This window comes from Dendrobates tinctorius, unplaced genomic scaffold, assembly GCF_039654945.1.
Source record: "Dendrobates tinctorius isolate UK_male_01 unplaced genomic scaffold, ASM3965494v1 ptg000029l, whole genome shotgun sequence".
Taxonomy (NCBI): Eukaryota; Metazoa; Chordata; class Amphibia; order Anura; family Dendrobatidae; genus Dendrobates; species Dendrobates tinctorius.
In genome coordinates, this window is record NW_027361697.1 from 57,669,160 (window position 1) to 57,688,386 (window position 19,227).

Sequence of the window (19,227 nt, forward strand, 5' to 3'; positions counted from 1 at the left end):
ATATAATTGTAAGTGCCACAAAATCATGTCAACATTTCAACGCACAACTTTTAAAATAGAGATAGTGTGACCAACCCTGTTGCCTCATTCTGCTGCCAGAAATAGGCAGTATAATTCAGAGGCTATGGGAGGCAAATGGTGCAAAATTTTTTATGTAACCAAATTCCAGAATAAAAAATGTCCACAATGGTGGAAAACCTCTTCAAGAAATCAGTACATGGTCGACACCCAGCTGAAATCCTCTCTAGCAATGCCTGCATATAAGGGAAGTAAGGAGTAGTAGAATATAGCAACCCACACTGCTCCTCAGTACTGCTGATTATTTCCTAGATAAGCCTGCAATTGTTTTCTCCAAACAACTCATTTAAAGAGAAGACACTACCCTGGGAAGCAAACTTGGCTAAGAGTTATGTGTGCACATTAATGTAGACTGGGCTCCTTGTTGCACAAAATTGCTTGAGTCACTGTAATATAATTATTGTTGTGTGATTGTGATATTTGTGTCACTGTCATATTCTGTGAGCTTTTTTGCATAACCTTTAAACTTTCTTTTTTAAAGATGATGAGAAACAGCTTTTGAACATTGAGCCCATCCCAGTGGATCAACTCCTTGAGACATACAAAAGAAAAAATGCAGATGAAGGACGTCTATTCCTTGATGAATTCCAGGTACGTACTGGAAAATATTCTGATTTTGATTTTTTTACATTAAATTTGATTGTATATTGGGGTATGGTATAATGTTAATAATCAGATTTGTTATGTTACATACTAAAATATTACCCACTACTTTTGGGTACATTGGGTTCAAACTTTGGGATGAAAGTATGATAAATAATCCACCAGTTAAGAAGCCAACTTATATGTGGTTAATTTCTTCTCAGAACAAAAGGGAAGTGTCCCTATTATTTATTATTAGTGCTCAAGAGTAAAATTATACCTTGTGATCTGCTGGTTTACTCATCTCCCAGATTCTGGGATTGTGTCTAGCATTTTGTTCCTGACAGTAAGGACGGGGGTCACAATTGCGAGTGCAACGTGAAAAACTCACTCACAATACCCTGTGCTGCCGCCGGCACTCGGGACTGGAGTGTGTGGCTGCATGTCTTTCTATACAGCTGAACGCTCCGGTCCGAACCGCCGGCGGTAGTGCCGGGTACTGAGACGAAAGACTCGCGCAAGTTTCTCGAATTGCACCCACAAGTGTGACCCCGGCCTAAGCTGGATGCTATCTTTACTGATTATTCTGCAATGATCAGTGCCAGCCAAAGAGAGGGAGGTGCGCTCTATCAGATCATTAGAGAAGCAATTTGTGAGATCTGGCATGCCTGAACTCTCCTGATGGTGGACTAAAAAGCTAGGGTTTTCTCATCCGAGAAAATTGGTCCGATTTAGAGTTTGATCAGGGTGTGATAAGATTTCTTCTGAAGAGGAAAATGAAAGAAAAATTTCCATGAACCCACAGACATTAATTTAAGCATGCTGCAATTTTCCTCCTGACCACTCAGTCTGAGGAAAAAAATCATACATTTGCATAGCCCCATAGGACAACATGGGTAAGGGTGAGATTCATCAGAATAATGGATAGCAATTGTGTCATTTTTACGGTCATCTGCATGAGCCCTTAGAAACACACATTTTAGTGCTTGCAAAAAAAGAATGATTGACCAAACAAGAAAAAAACAAAATATAAAAATCTATCATTTATTTATTTTTTTTTTAGAGTATTCCACGTGTGTTTAGCAAATTCCCTATCAAAGAAGCCAGAAAATCATGTAACCAATCTAAAAACCGCTACATTGATATTTTACCTTGTAAGTAAAATGTTTTATGTATTACTGATGATTTTGAATCATACACAACCGACTGATCACTAATTCATTTTACAGATGATGTCAACAGAGTGGTCTTGTCTGAGATCCATGGAGAACCGGGATCAGACTATATCAATGCCAGCTACATTAATGTAAGGCTAAAGGCTTTGTTAAATCTAAATTAACCATCTATGATCTTAGTTTACAAACTTTGCTACACTTAAAGAAGGACTCATCCTCGCATTAAAGTTTTTGTTCCTCTTAATATGTTGCAATCATCATATTGTAGAGCACTGTGCACTTACAATTGCTCATTTTGCCTTTCTACCCAGCTAATTCTTCTGTTTTCCATTAGGTCTATGACATCACATGATTAATAACTGACTAGCTAAATCCTTCCAAGATCTATGTAAAAACAGGAGGTCAATTTTCCCTGTATGACTCATAAGTCACTTCAAAAGTCCTCGGGCAGGGGGAAGCGGGAGCAGCTGGGTCAGAAAATGAAGAGGGGAATAATTTCTGCAGGGACAAGAGACTTCCTGTTTCTCCATAGAAAAAAAGAATTAGCTGTGTAGAAAGGCAAAATGAGCAATTGTAAGTACATAGTGCTATATAATATGATGACTGCAATATATTAAGAGGATAACAACATTGATAGGAGTGCGACTTTAAATTTAAGCCTTTATTCACGCATCAGTATTTTTGATCAGTATATGTATAACAAAACCATGAGTGTCTCCAAAACATAGAACAGGTGTCAATCTTTCAGTTATAGTTTTTCTTTGTAAGTTCCACTCATGATTTTGGCATATAAATAGTGTTGATGCAAGATACTGACGTATGAATCAGGCCTATCAATTTTGAATACTGTGCCAGTACATTTTATATGTTAAACTTTGCTTTAAGTTAATGAAAGAGAATAATGTCTTCCAATGAGAGCTAATTTACATAATTATTAGCAGAGCTCCTGTTGTGCTAGGAAACGTCTTCTTATTTATAGACTGAATATTTTCTTTAATACAATGGTCATTACTATAAGTCTTTGTCACCTCTACAATAACTGTTTATACCTCATTGGCTTTACTCTTATATTTAGGGATTTAAGGAACCAAGAAAGTACATTGCTGCTCAAGGTAAACTTTGTGCCAATAAAGGTGTCCTTCTTATCTTAGGTCAGACATTAGATTTTCTTTACATTTCATTGTGGGATACTTACAGGCCCCAAGGAGGAAACTATGAATGATTTCTGGAGGATGATCTGGGAGCAGAAGTCAACAATCATTGTGATGGTCACCCGCTGTGAAGAAGGGAACCGTGTAAGTGGAAACTAGTGACTAAATCATGGACAAAGCTAGATTGCAGAAATCTGGCATGTATCAATTTTTGCAAAAAAAAAAGCCTACAATGGTTTTGCATATTCAAATAATTCTGTTTTTTGTCACATTTAGTACTTCCTTTTAGTGATAAATTTAGATTGATATATGGTTAACGTTTATGTATTAAAAAGTGAGAAATGGTCAAAAATGTAAATATTTAACTTACGTAAAGGAAGACATTAATGCAGTATACTGTATAAATATGTTAATATGTTTGCATACAATTTTGTACATTTCTAGTTTAATTTTTTTTATTTGCACCAAGCAACTTTAGAAGAGCACTACATTTGACAGAATCATTTATATTTGGGTAGACTAGAATGGCACAAGTTACTGGTGTAGTGTGTGGTGGAATCTCCTTTTAAATGTTTTGTTACATACTGTATAATGTATTTATATATTTGGAAAGCAAAATGGAAAAATATGTATATTATCTGTATGCGAAAAGATTTTTGTGACTCTGAATTTCAGAATAAATGTGCTCAGTATTGGCCATTAAATGAAGAAAGAGCAGAGGACTATGGAGACATCACTGTGAAGATCACGGAGGAGAAATTCTTTCCTGATTATATTACTCGGAAACTACACATCACTAGTGTAGGTTACTGTTTTGCAAATTATGCTTGCATATACTTATATAGCGCTATTATATTCATCAGCGCTCTATGGATATTATCATCGCTGTCCCCACTGGGGCTCAAAATCTAAATTCCCTATCAGTATGTCTTTGGAATGTGGGAGGAAACTGCAGAACCCAGAGGAAACCCACACAAACACAGGGAAAACATACAAAGATATAAAACATTCGGTGAAAGCAATAGCAACTGGTCTCAGCTAAGAAACCACAGATTGATGTTTCTTGGCTGGAGGCATTTTATTGTCAAACTTCTTGGGTATAGTTAAGGAAATCCAAGTTATAACTCCGTATGTTTTTACTGCATGGACAATTACATTTCTGTACTTGGGGCAAAATGTTGTAAGGTGAATCATGAATATGGGACTACTATGGAGACTTTTGGATGGCCTTATGTAGAGATTCCAATTAAAATAGTTACAATTTGGCCCCTTATGGCACAGGTTAGCTCCCCTACTCTGCTAACTATATTTTGCAAAATAATGTATTTTTATTTTAGTCGCTTATATAGAGCCATTAATAGGGAACCTGACATCAGCAAATTGTTTAGTAAGCTAATCTCAGGCTCATGCATTCAATTACATGACAATTACAATGATCTTTGCAGCTAAGCTACATGTGTAGTTATTAAGTAAAACCTTGCCTCCATGAATGAAAAACATTACTCCGAATCATCGGTACAGTGTGGTACACTGTTTGAGTCACCAAGTCATGAGGTGAGGAGACATCCTTTCACACTGATTGACTGCCCCAGCCAGGTGATGTCATTACCCACATCTTTGAAATCCATCGCAGACTCTTCCATTTGAGGGAACCCGGCTTAATATGCGGGGGCCAATGACTACATCTTGGGGTTAATGTGGTATGTTCTTTATTCAATTTTCCCCTGGAGTGCGTCTAAAGGGTTAACAGCTGGGTTTGTCTTACCTCATGTTGCGCACTGATTGGTTAATAGGTATCCCTTCAGGTCTGGTTTCCCTCAGCAGGGGTATAAATTGCAGGGCCGGATGTCGCTCAGCCTCTTTGACCAGTGGATCGAGAGCGGAGGTGCCACTGTGAGGTGCATGCAGGGATGGCAGCATGGGAGGCAGAGATTAGGGAAATGATAGGCAAGGAGGGCCTGGGTTGGATAGCGGCGTTAATGCAGGCGCTGGTGGCACCGCAGCCGAGTACAGCAGCAGGGGGCCGGCGGTCTGGGCACGGGTCTCAACCTCAGGAGCATTGGAGTCCAGGGCTTGCTGAACCTGGCCACGCCTGTAAGCGGGACGTAGGAAATCTCGGAAGCAGGAGGATTGCCTGTGGTCCCGCCCCTCATGAAGGAGAGGAGAAAAAAGGGCGGGAAAGTTAAAAAGCGCAGCCGCCCTGTGTCCCGGCGCTCTGGTCAGAAAAGTGTTCTGACACCACAGCTGCCTGCAACTGATAATGGGCAGAGTGAGGGAGGGGAAATACAGACAGCGGTCACTGAGATATTAAAGGGGAACCAAATAGCAGCAGAAATGGGGGGTTATCAGAGCGCCAATTCATCAGGCAGCGAGGAGGTTAGGAATAAAAGGGCTGAGGAGGGACAATATAATGCTGCACAGCAGCAAAGTGATTTACAAGCAACAGAGAATATGACTAACAAAAAGAGTCAAGGATTAAGTAGCCAGCAGGAGGCTATGATGTCGACAGGGATGGATACATTAGCTGTGCAGCCTGTGCAACCACAGGTGCTGCAAAATTTACAGCCGTAGTTGTTTCTCCCTATGGCCGTTACCTCACAGGCTGTCACACTTCCGCCGGCAATGGTGGCAACTCCAATGGCGGCGGGTTCTGGCATTACCTCACAAGCAAGTGGGTTGATGTTGACCCCGACGCAAAATCAGTCCCAAATAGGTCTATCACTAATGGATATAGCAATAAATTTAGCCATTGCTAGTAATTTGAGAGCATGGAATATCCCTCACCAGCAGGGTTTGTTGCCTGCCCCCTCCGGGGGTTTAGCCCCTGCAGGTGTAGTTAACAGGGAAATTTCTGTGGAAACATTGAGGCGCAGGAGTGTTGAAAAAAGAAGACGCAGAAGGTCTTCGTCCTCTTCCTCCGGCTCTGGTAAAAGGGCGGTTAGCTGTCATAGTCGTCACAGTGGCCATAGGAGGAGGAAATCTGGGTCCAGGTGCAGTCGCCATTCAAGTTCTTTGCGTCATCATTCATCATCTTCATCGGGGTCGCGAGGCAGGAGTCGGGCATCCACTCATCAGGCAGAGCAGATCCGGCAGGAGCAGCGGAGAGGGCACGCGGATGAAGAGGTTGCAGGTCAGTCGCCAATTCCCGGTCATGAGGCGTCAAGTGGTGAGTTTAATTATGCAAGAGCTGGGGGGGATCTGGGGAGAGATTTGTGACTATGGAAAATTTAAGGAGTATTTTGGAGGGAAAGAAATTGGTATTGAACCCGAAATTGCTTATAGGAGAAAAGGTGTCCAAGCAACCTGCTCCGTCATTGAGAGCGGATATCCATCAGGATGTATTTTATTGTCGGATAGCCCCTTTAGGTTCTCATTTAGGACAAGAGACCATGGAAAAAATTTGGGCTAATGATTATGTGGACATTTGGTCGCTTGTGTCTCCAGAACAAAACACAGTGGACCGTGATAGGCGGCATATGGACAGGACGTATGAGCGGCGACAAAAAGTGGCGAAAACGATTAATAATTGGCTTCAAGCCTTTTTTGTATTGGGTTGTGTTATGGGTAAGAAACATCTGGAGAGTTGCTCGGCGTTGTTTCTATACATGGATAGTATTTATAACTCATATAAGACGCATAGTGGGTCAGCGTGGTGGACATATGATGACGATTTTCGTCGAGGGTTGGCCATCAACCCACAGTTGGGTTAGGGTGTGAAGGCTACGGATTCTTGGTTGAGGCTAATGATGTCACAGAAGAGTAGTCAGCCCTTTCATTCGGGGGCCCCTAGCCAACAATCTGGCTTGGGGCCAGTTGCCATACGAAGGCCAGGAACGTGTTGGTTGTTTAACGACGGCCATTGCAGGTTCTATGGACTATGCAATTATAAGCACGAGTGCTCATCATGCGGTGGCCCGCATGCAGTCACAAAATGCACGCAAATTATCACAAAAGGTCCAGTTGCCAGGGCAACATTGCAACAAGACAGCAAGGACTCCGGTGAAAATCACCGCGATGGAGCCATGCTAAGCAGGTATCCCAATGAAGTAGCAGCAGCGTAGCTGAGAGTGGGTTTCAAGCATGGTTTTTTCATACCATTCAAGGTTTCTGAATTTCAATCAGTCTCATCAAATTTAAAGTCTGCCAGGGAGCTTCTGCTAGTTCTAGCACAAAAAAAAAGTAAGGAAGTGTCATTGGGGCGTATGATGGGGCCTTCTGTGTTGCCCCCATTTTCGAATCTCAGGGTTTCGCCTTTAGGAATTGTGCCCAAAAAAGAGCCAGGAGAGTTCAGATTGATTCATCACCTTTCACACCCGAAGGGTTCGTCGGTGAATGATGGTATTAGTGCTGAAGAGGCTTCAGTGGTTTATGCGTCTTTTGATAAGGCGGTAAAGTTGGTGCAACAAGTAGGGCGCGGGACGCTATTGGCTAAGTCGGACATTTCATCTGCTTTTAGGCTTTTACCCATTCACCCTGATTGCCATCATTTATTGGGTTGTTTTGTTGATGGTTCTTATTATTATGACACTTGCCTTCCAATGGGTTGTTCTATTTCATGTAGGTATTTTTGAGTTATTCAGCAGTTTTCTGGAATGGGTCACAAAGGTGGAATCTGGGTCACAGTGGATTACGCATTATTTGGATGATTTATTGTTTCTAGGACCGGCTGAATCTGATGCCTATGGCAAAGTTTTGGATAAGTTTCAGGAGATTATGAGTGTTTTTGGAGTTTCGCTAAATGAGGAAAAAAAGGTAGGCCCAATCTCTTGTCTCTCATTTTTATTTTAGGTATAGAGATTGACACGGTGGAAATGGTATTTCATTTACCAATTGAGAAAATTTTAAAGTTAGTGGATTTGATTGATGGTTTTCTGTCGCAAAAGAAAGTGACACTGGTTCAAATGCAATCGCTTTTGGGTTTGTTGGCTTTTGCATGTAGGGTAATGCCTATGGGCAGATTTTTTTCTCGACGTTTGGCTATGGCTACACAGGGTGTTAAGCTCCCTTACCACAGGGTTCGTTTGGGACTTCCGTTGTTGGAGGATTTAAGGGTTTGGAGGAAATTTTTGTTGGAATACAATGGTTGCACTTGTTTTAAGGATGAGGAAAGGTCTTGTCAAGATATATCATTGTTTGCGGATGCGGCTGGTTCTTCCGGTTTTGGTGTCATTTTTCGCAGCCAGTGGTGTGCGGAAAGGTGGCCAGGAAAATAGGTAAAAAATTAATGGACAAAAAACCTTACCCTGCTGGAGCTCTTTCCGTTGGTTGTGGCTGTGGAGATATGGGGGAATCATTTTTGGAATTCTCGCATTTGCTTTTGGAGTGATAATGAAAGAGTGGTTCACGCGGTTAACCATTTGTTATCATCTTCCATTCTGGTTATAAAGCTGATCCGGTTCCTTGTATTGATATGTTTGCATTTGAATATTTGGTTCCGCTCTCGGCATGTGCCAGGTATTGAAAATGCAATGGCTGATTCATTGTCACGCTTTGATTTTCAGAAGTTTCGGGAGCTCGCTCCACCATCCGACCAGAGGGGAACGCGGTGCCCAGGATACCTGTGGAAAATACCGGAAACATCTTAATGCCGTTGGTACGGGCCTCAGTAGCTCCGTCAACTTGGAACACATACTGTAAGGCTTGGCAAGATTGGTTAAAATTTGTTGGAAATCTCCCGGTGGGCTCTTCTAAAGAGGCAAGGTTGGAGGCGACTTTGGAATATATTCAACTTTTGCATTCCAATGGGTTGTCTGCTATGATGGCAAGAAATAGGTTAACAGGTTTGTCGTTTCATTTTAAGCTTCAGGGCTGGGAGAATGTTACAAAATCTTTTGTTTTGCAGCAAACGTTAAAAGGTGGGAAGAAATTGAGTATACCAGAAAATGCAAGGCATCCTATTTCTTTTTCTTTGTTGGCTAGGATTATTGATGGCACAAATGCAGTTTGCAGCTCTTCTTTTGAAGCAATAATGCTCTCGGCGGCGTTTGCTGTGGCGTTTTTTGGGGCTTTGTGCATTAGTGAACTGGTGGCCCCTTCGGCTAGGGTACCTGGTGTGTTGTGAGTTCATTCTCTGGTCCCCCTTCTGAACTCCCTCTGGTGTCGGGAGGTGGTGCAGCTGGTTTGATTGGTGGAGATCTGCCACCTGAGGTTTGGGATGATGATTGGATCTCAGGATTCTTAGATTGGATTTAAGACTGCCGACGCCCTATTCAGTTGCTGGTGATTCCTTCTGGCTTGTCAGCTCTTTGTTTTCAGCTCTGTTCCAGTCATCTAAAGCTAAGTTTTTCTGCTAATGTTCACACTTGATTTTGTTGGTCTATTCAGTTTTTTGGTGTGGTCAGCCAGCCCCTGTTGGGGGTGAGCTGAATTTCCACTCTTATTTATCAGTATTTTGCCAATTGGCTTTTTGTCCCTTACTAGTTCGGTCTCTTTTTGCTCTGTCTCAGAATATTTCAGAGTGCTGATACAGTGGGAGAAGTCTAGTGACTTCAGGGTTAATTTTGCTATCAGAAGTGTTGGACATTATTTTTGCAGGTTTTTTTGCAGGTTGCAGACAGTATCTTTCCTTTCCTTTCCTGTCTAGTTAGTTTGGGCCCCATCATTTGCTCAGCCTATTTTCCTGCCTGTGTTTGTGCCTTCATCTTGTTTCACCGTCAATACATGTGTGGGGGCTATCTATTCCTTTGGGGTCTGCTCTGGGGCAGTTAGTTTTCCCTTTTCTTGCTTTAGGCTCATGTAGTTCTCCGGCCGTGACGAGGTGTCTAGGAACATTGTAGGCACGCTCCACGTCTACTGCTAGTTCTGTGGTAAGATCAGGATTCTGCAATCTGCATAGTTACCAACCTCTCTGGTTTTCTGGGGCTTAGCTTGTTTTGCTTTCTTCTCCTCGGTGACCCATTCATAACACTGGGGGTTTGCAACACAATGATGTGATGTTGTGCAATGGGGGTGTACGGATTCATATTCGGCGGTCAAAAACGGATCCTATGGGTTGCGGTTTATGGTTTTCATTGTTTTCCATTCCTGGCCCTGTATGCCCCATTGTTGGTAAAAAGGTATTTGGAGGTTAGGCCTAATAAGAGTTTATTGTTTTTTGCGCATGCGAACGGGTCTCTGTTAACCAGATTTCAGTTTTCGGCATTGATGCGTCGTATTTTAGTGTTTTTGGGTCTCCCTTGGGGTGAATTTGGAATGCATTCTTTCAGAATTGGCGCAGCGACAGAAGCAGTTCGTGCAGGATTTAGAGATGAGGAAATAATGAGGATAGGCAGATGGCGTTCTGCGTGTTTTTGCAGATATATCAGACCGGAACTGTTAACTGTATAGCAAGTTAAGTGTTACATAATTCTAATTTCCTTTTCATTTTAGGTCTTTCCAGACCAAGTGTGTGGATTTTGGGACATTCACTCGTCTTTTGGGCTGAGCGGAGAGCAGAGTTGCTTCCTGGCGGGAAGTCTCTGGGTTTTTACAATTTGGAAGTGAATTGGAGAGGTATTCAGGGATTGTTGTGGTCTCAGGTGCTGCTGGAAGTTGTGCAAATATCTAGAGTAGTGACCTCGCCCATCATCCTGGTAGTTCACACAGGGGGAAATGATTTGGGGTCAATGCAGTTGACAGAGCTGTTAACGTTAATGCAGGCGGACATGGATAAGTTTTCAGGTCTTTTTTCTCAGTTGGTTATGGTTTGGTCTGAGATAATTCCCAGACTTGTATGGAGTGGGGCTCGAGACTGGACTGGGATTGAAAGGTCAAGAAGAGTCGCTAATCAACGTATAGCTCGTTTTGTGCACTTTAAGCGGGGTTTTGTTGTTAGGCACAAGCAGTTAGAGGGTAATAATGCTAGGTTCTTGCGTGCGGATGGGGTGCATCTAACGAAAGTCGGGTTGGATATTTTCCTGACAGGTTTGCGTGAAGGTATTGAGGAGGCGTTGTTTTCGTTGGGTGGGGGGTCGTAGCTCCGTGGCGTCGTCGCTTCTCCGTGGCGGAAGAGCAAGACTGGGTAACATGTGCCGGGAGTCCAGTGACATAACCCCACAATCTTTTGATGGTTAATATGAGAGCTGCGACCTTACCCCTCCAACAATGAGCGTTTTATAAAAGAAGAGAGTTGTTTGTTAAATGGTTACTCTCCAATAAATTTGTTTCTTCTGAATTGTTTTAGTAGTGTGTTTGTTGTGCCAGGGGAAAATGTGAAGAGTAATGTTTGTAAGGTATGGACAGTCTGAGGGAACCCGGCTTAATATGCGGGAGCCAATGACTGTACATCTTGGGGTTAATGTGGTATGTTCTTTATTCAGTTTTCCTCTGGAGTGCGTCTAAAGGCTTAACAGCTGGGTTTGTCTTACCTCATGTTGCGCACTGATTGGTTAATAGGTATCCCTTCCGGTCTGGTTTCCCTCAGCAGGGGTATAAATTGCAGGGCCAGATGTTGCTCAGCCTCTTTGACCAGTGGATCGAGAGAGGCCCACCCTCCCTCCCATGTTTGTTTAATAGATGGATATTGATTTGGTTCAATTTAATGGATGATGAAAGTCGCAGAGATGGCGGAAGAGCAAGACTGGGTAACATGTGCTGGGAGTCCGGTGACATAACCCCACAATCTTCTGATGGCTAATATGAGAGCTGCGACCTTACCCCTCCAACAATGGGTGTTATATAAAAGAAGAGAGTTGTTTGTTAAATGGTTACTCTCCAATAAATTTGTTTTTTCTAAATTGTTTTAGTAGTGTGTTTGTTGCGCCGGGGGAAAATGTGAAGAGTAATGTTTGTAAGGTATGGACAGTCTGAACGCCTCTGTCATGTGGAGTAAGCCGAGCGGTATACACCTCAGCCTCCCCATACTCACGGCACATGACAGAGACATTCAGGGCCCAGATCATGAAAGTGTCTGCAATGGATTTCAAAGATGTCAGTGCTGCCATCACTTGGTTAGAGTGATCAAAGGGGAAGGACATCTCTTCACACCATGACGTAGTGACTCCACCAGTATGCTGAATGGCACAGATGACTCGGGGTAATGTTTTCCACTCACAGAAGAAATTTTTAAGCTTATAACTACAGCAAAACCACTACACACATAGTTTAGATGAAAACATCATTGTAATGATCACATAATTTCTTGCAGGAGCCTGGGATTTGATAGGCAGTTTTCTGATGTCAGGCTCCAATTAATTTATACAACACTTTGCTGAGATTATGATCACTGACCCTATTGGAGCTCATAATATAAATTCTCTTTGGAGTGTGGGAGGAAACTGGAGAACCCAGAAGAAACCCCCACCAACTACATGGAGAACATACAACTTCCTTGCAGATGTTGTCTTTGGTGGGATTTGAACCAAGGACCTATTGCTCCAAGAACTATTGATTCTCCATGCTGACCCTTGCTACTTGTACTGGAATCCATGCCTAGGCTGGCAGCCATCTGTTCCCTGGTGTTTCTTACCACATTTCTCATGTATGTCTTAGATTAACAGATATAAATGTATGTTCATGTATTAGTGTTTATTTCATCAATTTAATGACAGATTTTACATGGTGCTACTATTGATTAAAATATTATACAATGAGCAATTTACATAGGTTACATATGAAATAAATTCACCCCTGCTTTTAATCCACAATATAGCGCCGTGAAAAATCAGAGCGTGACATCACTCACATCCAGTTCACTGTTTGGCCAGATCATGGTGTGCCAGATGATCCCAACCTCTTGCTGAAATTACGTCGAAGGGTCAACGCTTTGAGCAATTTTTTCAGTGGTCCAATAATTGTTCATTGCAGGTAATGATAAAATATTTTCACCAGAATGAAATATGCAGCTGATGCACTTAGATGACATTGCGATACACAATCTGAAGAAAATTGTAGGAAGCATTTAGCAATAGCTGGTTTGAGTTTAATTTCATGATGTAAAAAGGAATGAAACATATAGCAACACACAAAGTCATCTTCATCTATAATAATAATAATCTTTATTTTTATATAATGCTAACATATTCCGCAGCGCTTTACAGTTTGCACACATTATCATCACTGTCCCCGATGGGGCTCACAATCTAAATTCCCTTATCAGCATGTCTTTGGAATGTGGGAGGAAACCCACGCAAACACATGGAGAACATACAAATTCTTGCAGATGTTGTCCTTGGTGGGATTCGAACGCAGGACTCCAACGCTGCAATGCTATCCACTGAGCCACCGTGCTGCCTATAAAGCCTCGTACAGGCAGCACAGCTGCACACTACCTGACATGTTATTATGACTCCGTACAAGGTGTTCCAAACTGTAATATGAAAGTCTATAGCTCTGCATTTCATAAGGTGACTTTATCTGTCACGTAACAATTGAAAATATAGGTACAGTTAGGTTCATATATATTTGGACAGAGACAACATTTTTCTAGTTTTGGTTCTAGACATTACCAAAATGAATTTTAAACAAAACAATTCAGATTCAGTTGAAGTTCAGACTTTCAGCTTTCATTTGAGGGTATCCACATTAAAATTGGATGAAGGGTTTAGGAGTTTCAGCTTCTTAACATGTGCCACCCTGTTTTTAAAGGGACCAAAAGTAATTGGACAATTGACTCCAAGGCTATTTCATGGACAGGTGTGGGCAATCCCTTCTTTATGTCATTCTCAATTAAGCAGATAAAAGGCCTGGAGTTGATTTGAGGTGTGGTGCTTGCATTTGGAAGGTTTTGCTGTGAAGAAAACAAGCAGTCAAAGGAGCTCTCCATGCAGGTGAAACCAGCCATCCTTAAGCTGCAAAAACAGAAAAAACCCGTCCGAGAAATTGCTACAACATTAGGAGTGGCAAAATCTACAGTTTGGTACATCCTGAGAAAGAAAGAAAGCACTGGTGAACTCATCAATGCAAAAAGACCTGGGCGCCCACGGAAGACAACAGTGGTGGATGATTTCAGAATAGTCTCCATGGAGAAGAGAAACCCCTTCACAACAGCCAACCAAGTGAACAACACTCTTCAGGAGGTAGACGTATCAATATCCAAATCTACCATAAAGAGAAGACTGCATGAAAGTAAATACATAGGGTTCACTGCTCAGTGCAAGCCACTTATAAGCATCAAGAATAAAAAGGCCAGACTGGATTTTGCTAAAAAACATCTAAAAAAGCCAGCACAGTTCTGGAAGAACATTCTTTGGACAGATGAAACCAAGATCAACCTCTACTAGAATGATGGAAAAAGAAAAGTATGGCGAAGGCGTGGTACAGCTCATGATCCAAAGCATACCACATCATCTGTAAAGCATGGTGGAGGCAGTGTGATGGCTTGGGCATGCATATATGTAGAAGGAACAGCATCCAGTCCGGGTGAAAATGTTCAATTCCTTTTTCTGCCATTCGTATATCAATACAACGTTTCGACCAACATGGTCAACTGCATCTGAATTGTTTTGTTTAAAATTCATTGTGGTAATGTCTAGAACCAAAATTAGAAAAATGTTGTCTCTGTCCAAATATATGTGGACCTAACTGTATATTCCATAGCTTGATGCATATTGAAGTTCTTCTTTAATGGAGAGAATTGCAGCAGATTTATCAAACCTGGTACCAAAGTTTTTTAATCTCTCGGCATATGCTTCAGTTATTTCATATCTACTGTATATTATATTATGACGCTTACTGTTGCAATATAAAATAATCAGTGGTAGGTACCAAGAAAGCAGCTGTCCTACCTTTTGCTGTAGGCTAAGAGGAGATTTAATGGCTGTCTACAAATATCTCAAGGGATGTCACAGTGTAAAGGGATCCTCATTATTCTTACTTGCACATGGAAACACAAGAAGCAATGGAATGAAACGGAAAGGGAGAATATACAGAATAGATATTAGAAAAACTTTTTGACAGTGAAGGTGATCAATGAGTGGAACAGACTGCCATGAGACGTGGGGAGTTCTCCTTCAATGGAAGTCTTAAACCAGAAGGCTGGACATGAGATGGTTTAGTAATTCCTGCTTTGAGCAGGGGGTTAGACATGATGACCCTTGAGATCCCTTCCAACGCTACCATTCTATAATTCTATGATTACAGCATCTATAATGCACATTTACAACCTATAACATATATGACCCTCTATTTTCAGTGCTGGTGTTGGACGTACAGGAACCTATATAAGCATTGATGCCATGTTGGAAGGTCTGGAGGCAGAGGGCAGGGTGGATGTTTATGGCTATGTGGTACAGTTGAGACGTCAGCGCTGTTTGATGGTTCAAGTGGAGGTGAGTTTAGAAGCAGCCATGGCACTACTCTTATTTTATCACTATGATTTGTACTATTAAAGGAACTGCTGTACAGAAAAGAGGAGCAGATATGTGATTGTATGTGATTTACTTACAGTCCCAGTACATCTTCATACACAAGTCTTTGGTGGAATACAATCAGTTTGGTGAGACAGAAATCAGCACATCTGAATTGCTAAATTCACTTCATAACATGAAGAAAAGCGACCTTCCCTCCGAACCTTCTCCACTTAGCTGTGAATTTCAGGTAAAGTAGAGAAAAAAACAGAAGTGGATGACTTGTCTCCTTTATAAAACTAATTTTGAAATATCATGTTATGGAATTTTTTTAGTTAACAGAGAAATTATCTTTTCCAGTAGACCAGTGGCTACAGAAAGCCTAACTGGAAAACCCAGCCTGCCCATTACTTTAATGAATAGTCCATTTATCTCAATAATCACAAATTATTCCTTCATTTGCCAATTGGTAACGCTACATGAAATGTGGACACTTGCTGCCAGATTGCTCTGCAAATTTTATCTAATTCAGAGAGTACTGGGAATTTCTGTGATCTCCCATTTTAAGGGAATCTGTCTCTAGGCTAATGTGGCGCCCCTGTGGGTTCAGTCGCCACAGAGGTACTGCACCTCCTCCTGAGGTGTGGTGCCCCACTATCCAGGTAAGGTGGAGACACCTGACCACACTCCAACACTCACATCCCACATGCACACCAGTAGTGTAGCAGAGCAACCTTGGTGGCTCCCTGCTTGGAACACAAAGAGTGCTGGGAGGTGGCTGGAGCTTAGACTGCACAAGAGAGCAGGAGAATATTAGGAAAGGGTCAGTTGGTGAGAGAAGATCCCCAGAGAGGGATGGAGTGAAGGAGGTGCTGCAGCAGACTCCTGTGACCTGGAGCTGCTGGCACAGGAAAGAGCCATAGAAAGCCTGATTCTTCAGAGGGAAGATAGTTTAGTACAGAAAGTAAGCAGAAGAAGAGAACTAAGGACTAGGGTCAGAGCAGAGCCCTTCCTCAAGTTTGAAGCGCATGGCCGGAGTCCGGTCTCCGAAGTTGTATGGATACTGATGTTCCTGCAGCAGAAACCGGAGGAATAGAAGTCATCACCACTTTATTCCCATCTAAGACTTGGGGGCACAACAGCAACGTGGGTGAGCCGGGACATGATAGCAAGAAGTCCCCGAAGCAGGCTACAGCTGTCTGCCGTACAAGTAGAGTTCTAAGTAACATCAAGAAGGAGGAACTTGAGTTTAATATGCAACTACACGTACTTCAGATTAGGCGCTAGTGTGGAGACGTTCAGAGAAGGCATATGTTGGAGGAGTGCTGGAAAGGTGTACTTTACCTTGCCTGGGAGTTGGCTGAGCCCCTGACCTGGAGTACACGGCACTGAAGCAGGCATCTGTGCGCACCAGACTGTGAGTAAAGCCTTTGGAACTACATGCCCTTGTGTCCTCCACTTATTCCTGCGCCTTACACCCGGCTCTGCTACATCTACTTCTTTACACCATCTCCCCATTTACCAACCTCATCTACACTGCCCTGGGACTACAGCTCCACCTGTGGGGAGCTTCAACATCATTGCTGCACCACACCATCTGTCCGAGAGAAGCAACCCTGCAGTGCTGGTCAAACTGACCAGAAACCACAGGTGGCGTCATGAATCATCCCCTAATAAACTTTAATCACAGTTTACCCCTTTTACATGGACACCCAGGGCCACTGACCAGGTCACTGCCACTGTGACATCTCCCATTGAAATCAACAGGCCCGATACCGAGTACCCCACTGCCCTGGCAGGCGTCGCATTTAATCCTCCTAAGCCATCTATACAGTATGGGCATGCAGGTCTTTGAAAGCTGAATAAAATGACACCTTGATATCTATGATCTGATCTTTTATTCCAAAGTTATCTACATTTTTTCTAATGTGTAAATGAGCTGTTAGATATAAGGGCCAGAAAAAGATCTCTGATAATCTGCCTCCAGAGCTTATTTTAAGTGAAAGTGAATGTTACCAATAGGAGACATGTAATAACTGACAGTCTGCTCTCCTGATTTACATTTGTTGCACAGCTCTGGAGGTAGATTCTCAGGGAGATCTAATGTATGTCCCGCCAAATAGATTTTAACAGCTCATTTACATATTAAAGAAAATCTGGATTAGTCTGGAATAAAACATTGAATCACAGATATCAAGGCATCATTTTATTCCACTTTTTATGACATTGATGCCCATATTGACAGCTAAGGAGGGTTGATACCACTGACAAATTCTCTTTAAGGAAACTATTTTAATAAAGAAAGCACTTTAACCAGTCTTAGCTGGACATTCCTTCCTGGAAAAAAATTCACTTTACTGCCCTAATCCTGTGTCTATTGTCAATACTTTAGTCAATAGTACAAAAATGGTACATGATGTCTGGAGTTAGGTAAGGAAAGGGAATATATGGAAAAGCAGAAATCTGTCTTTATGACAGTGGTCTGGTTTTTTTTATGTAATTAATGTATTTATAAAAAAAAAAACTGACAAAGACAGTGCAGCGTGTTAACCGCCCTTCTTCTTGGAAGTCAACACCTATGGTTCTATCAGTCCCTCAGCCCAGCTATGACCACTAGTAATGAGCGAACATGGTTTGTTAGGGTATCCCTGTATGTGTTGCAGCTGTCGAGCAGCCGCAAGTACTCGAACATATTATTCAAGCACGGCGAAGATACTCTTTTAGCACATGAGCGGATAGCACCTCATCAGAGTATGGTCGCTCATCACTAATGACCACATCTCTATTCTTCACACTAATACATTGGAATTGTCTTGAGGTTGTCAATGAGACTGATGTGAATTTTTGATTTTCTGTGCAGTTTGAAACTTACTGAGATAGTCTTCAATTCAGTGGGATTATTTGCAGTCCTATGTAAAGAAACAGATAAGCGTGACACTAGCATCATAATAGTATGATGTCTAAAACACCAAATAGCAAGTTACACTACTCTGGAGAAAGAGAAAAAAATAATGGTTCATCCTGCAAAAGAGGCAAATTAAATGAAAATGGTGTCGTATGAATCTAGGAACGTTAAATGAAATTCAATGGAAATACTCTGCAAAAACACCAAACCGCTGCTATTGCATGCTAGTGTGAACAGAGCCAGTCTGTAAAATCACCATGAGCTTTATCACATGACTAACTTAAAATTAATTTGAAATAACAATAGTGAAATTAATTTTTTTAGAGATTACCTTCATATAAAAACTGGAGACCACAGACAACAGGGAACCATCAGGATAACAAAGAGAAGAACCGAAACTCCTCAGTTGTTCCATGTAAGAAATCGCATATATTAATATTTTTTTCATGTTAAATATATTATATCCATAAGTGCACAATATACATAGAAAATCCACATGTTACAATGTTATGCTCTTATAAATTAGATAGCTGGTGTTCACAAACATTCTAAGCAAGCCTTCATAACGATATGGTTATGGAATCGGTGTATCATTACAGAGAGTTCTCTAGAGTCTGCACAGCCTATGTGCGTTGTCGTTGTTGGGTGATATTTTTCCTTAGTTGCGCATGAGTGAACTTTTCCTTGCTTCCATATGAAATCAGGTGACTCAGTGGTTAGCACTGCAACCTTGCAGCGCTGGGGTCCTCTTGGGTTCAAATCCCACCAAGGACATCTGAAAGGAGTTTGTATGTTCTCCCCGTGTTTGCGTGGGTTTCCTCCGGGTACTCTGGTTTCCTCCTACATTCCAAAAGACATACTGATAGGGAATATAGACTGTGAGCCCCATCGGGGACTGTGCCAATAATGTCTGTAAAGCGCTGTGGAATTAATGGCGCTATATAAATGAGTAAAATAAATAAATCAGATTATACGGAGATATGGGTAAAGCTCATTCTTGTATTAGTATGTCGACTCTGTTCAACTTGGAGCCAATATTTGACCACAGACATGAGCTCTAAAGCTGACCATAA

The 19,227-nt window shown here is 41.8% G+C and overlaps 1 protein-coding gene across 4 annotated transcripts in view; it reads left to right on the forward strand.

The window, feature by feature from the left end:
* PTPRC (protein tyrosine phosphatase receptor type C) overlaps positions 1-19,227 on the forward strand; it is a 253,456-nt gene that overhangs the window by 213,663 nt on the left and 20,566 nt on the right. For all 4 annotated transcript variants that reach the window (XM_073571743.1, XM_073571744.1, XM_073571745.1 and 1 more), the window contains 10 exons: positions 560-669; positions 1,724-1,814; positions 1,890-1,966; positions 2,911-2,947; positions 3,033-3,130; positions 3,662-3,787; positions 12,615-12,769; positions 15,096-15,231; positions 15,350-15,499; positions 18,479-18,569. In XM_073571743.1, coding sequence (XP_073427844.1) covers positions 560-669; positions 1,724-1,814; positions 1,890-1,966; positions 2,911-2,947; positions 3,033-3,130; positions 3,662-3,787; positions 12,615-12,769; positions 15,096-15,231; positions 15,350-15,499; positions 18,479-18,569 — 1,071 coding nt within the window. The remainder of the gene's footprint in view (positions 1-559; positions 670-1,723; positions 1,815-1,889; positions 1,967-2,910; positions 2,948-3,032; positions 3,131-3,661; positions 3,788-12,614; positions 12,770-15,095; positions 15,232-15,349; positions 15,500-18,478; positions 18,570-19,227) is intronic.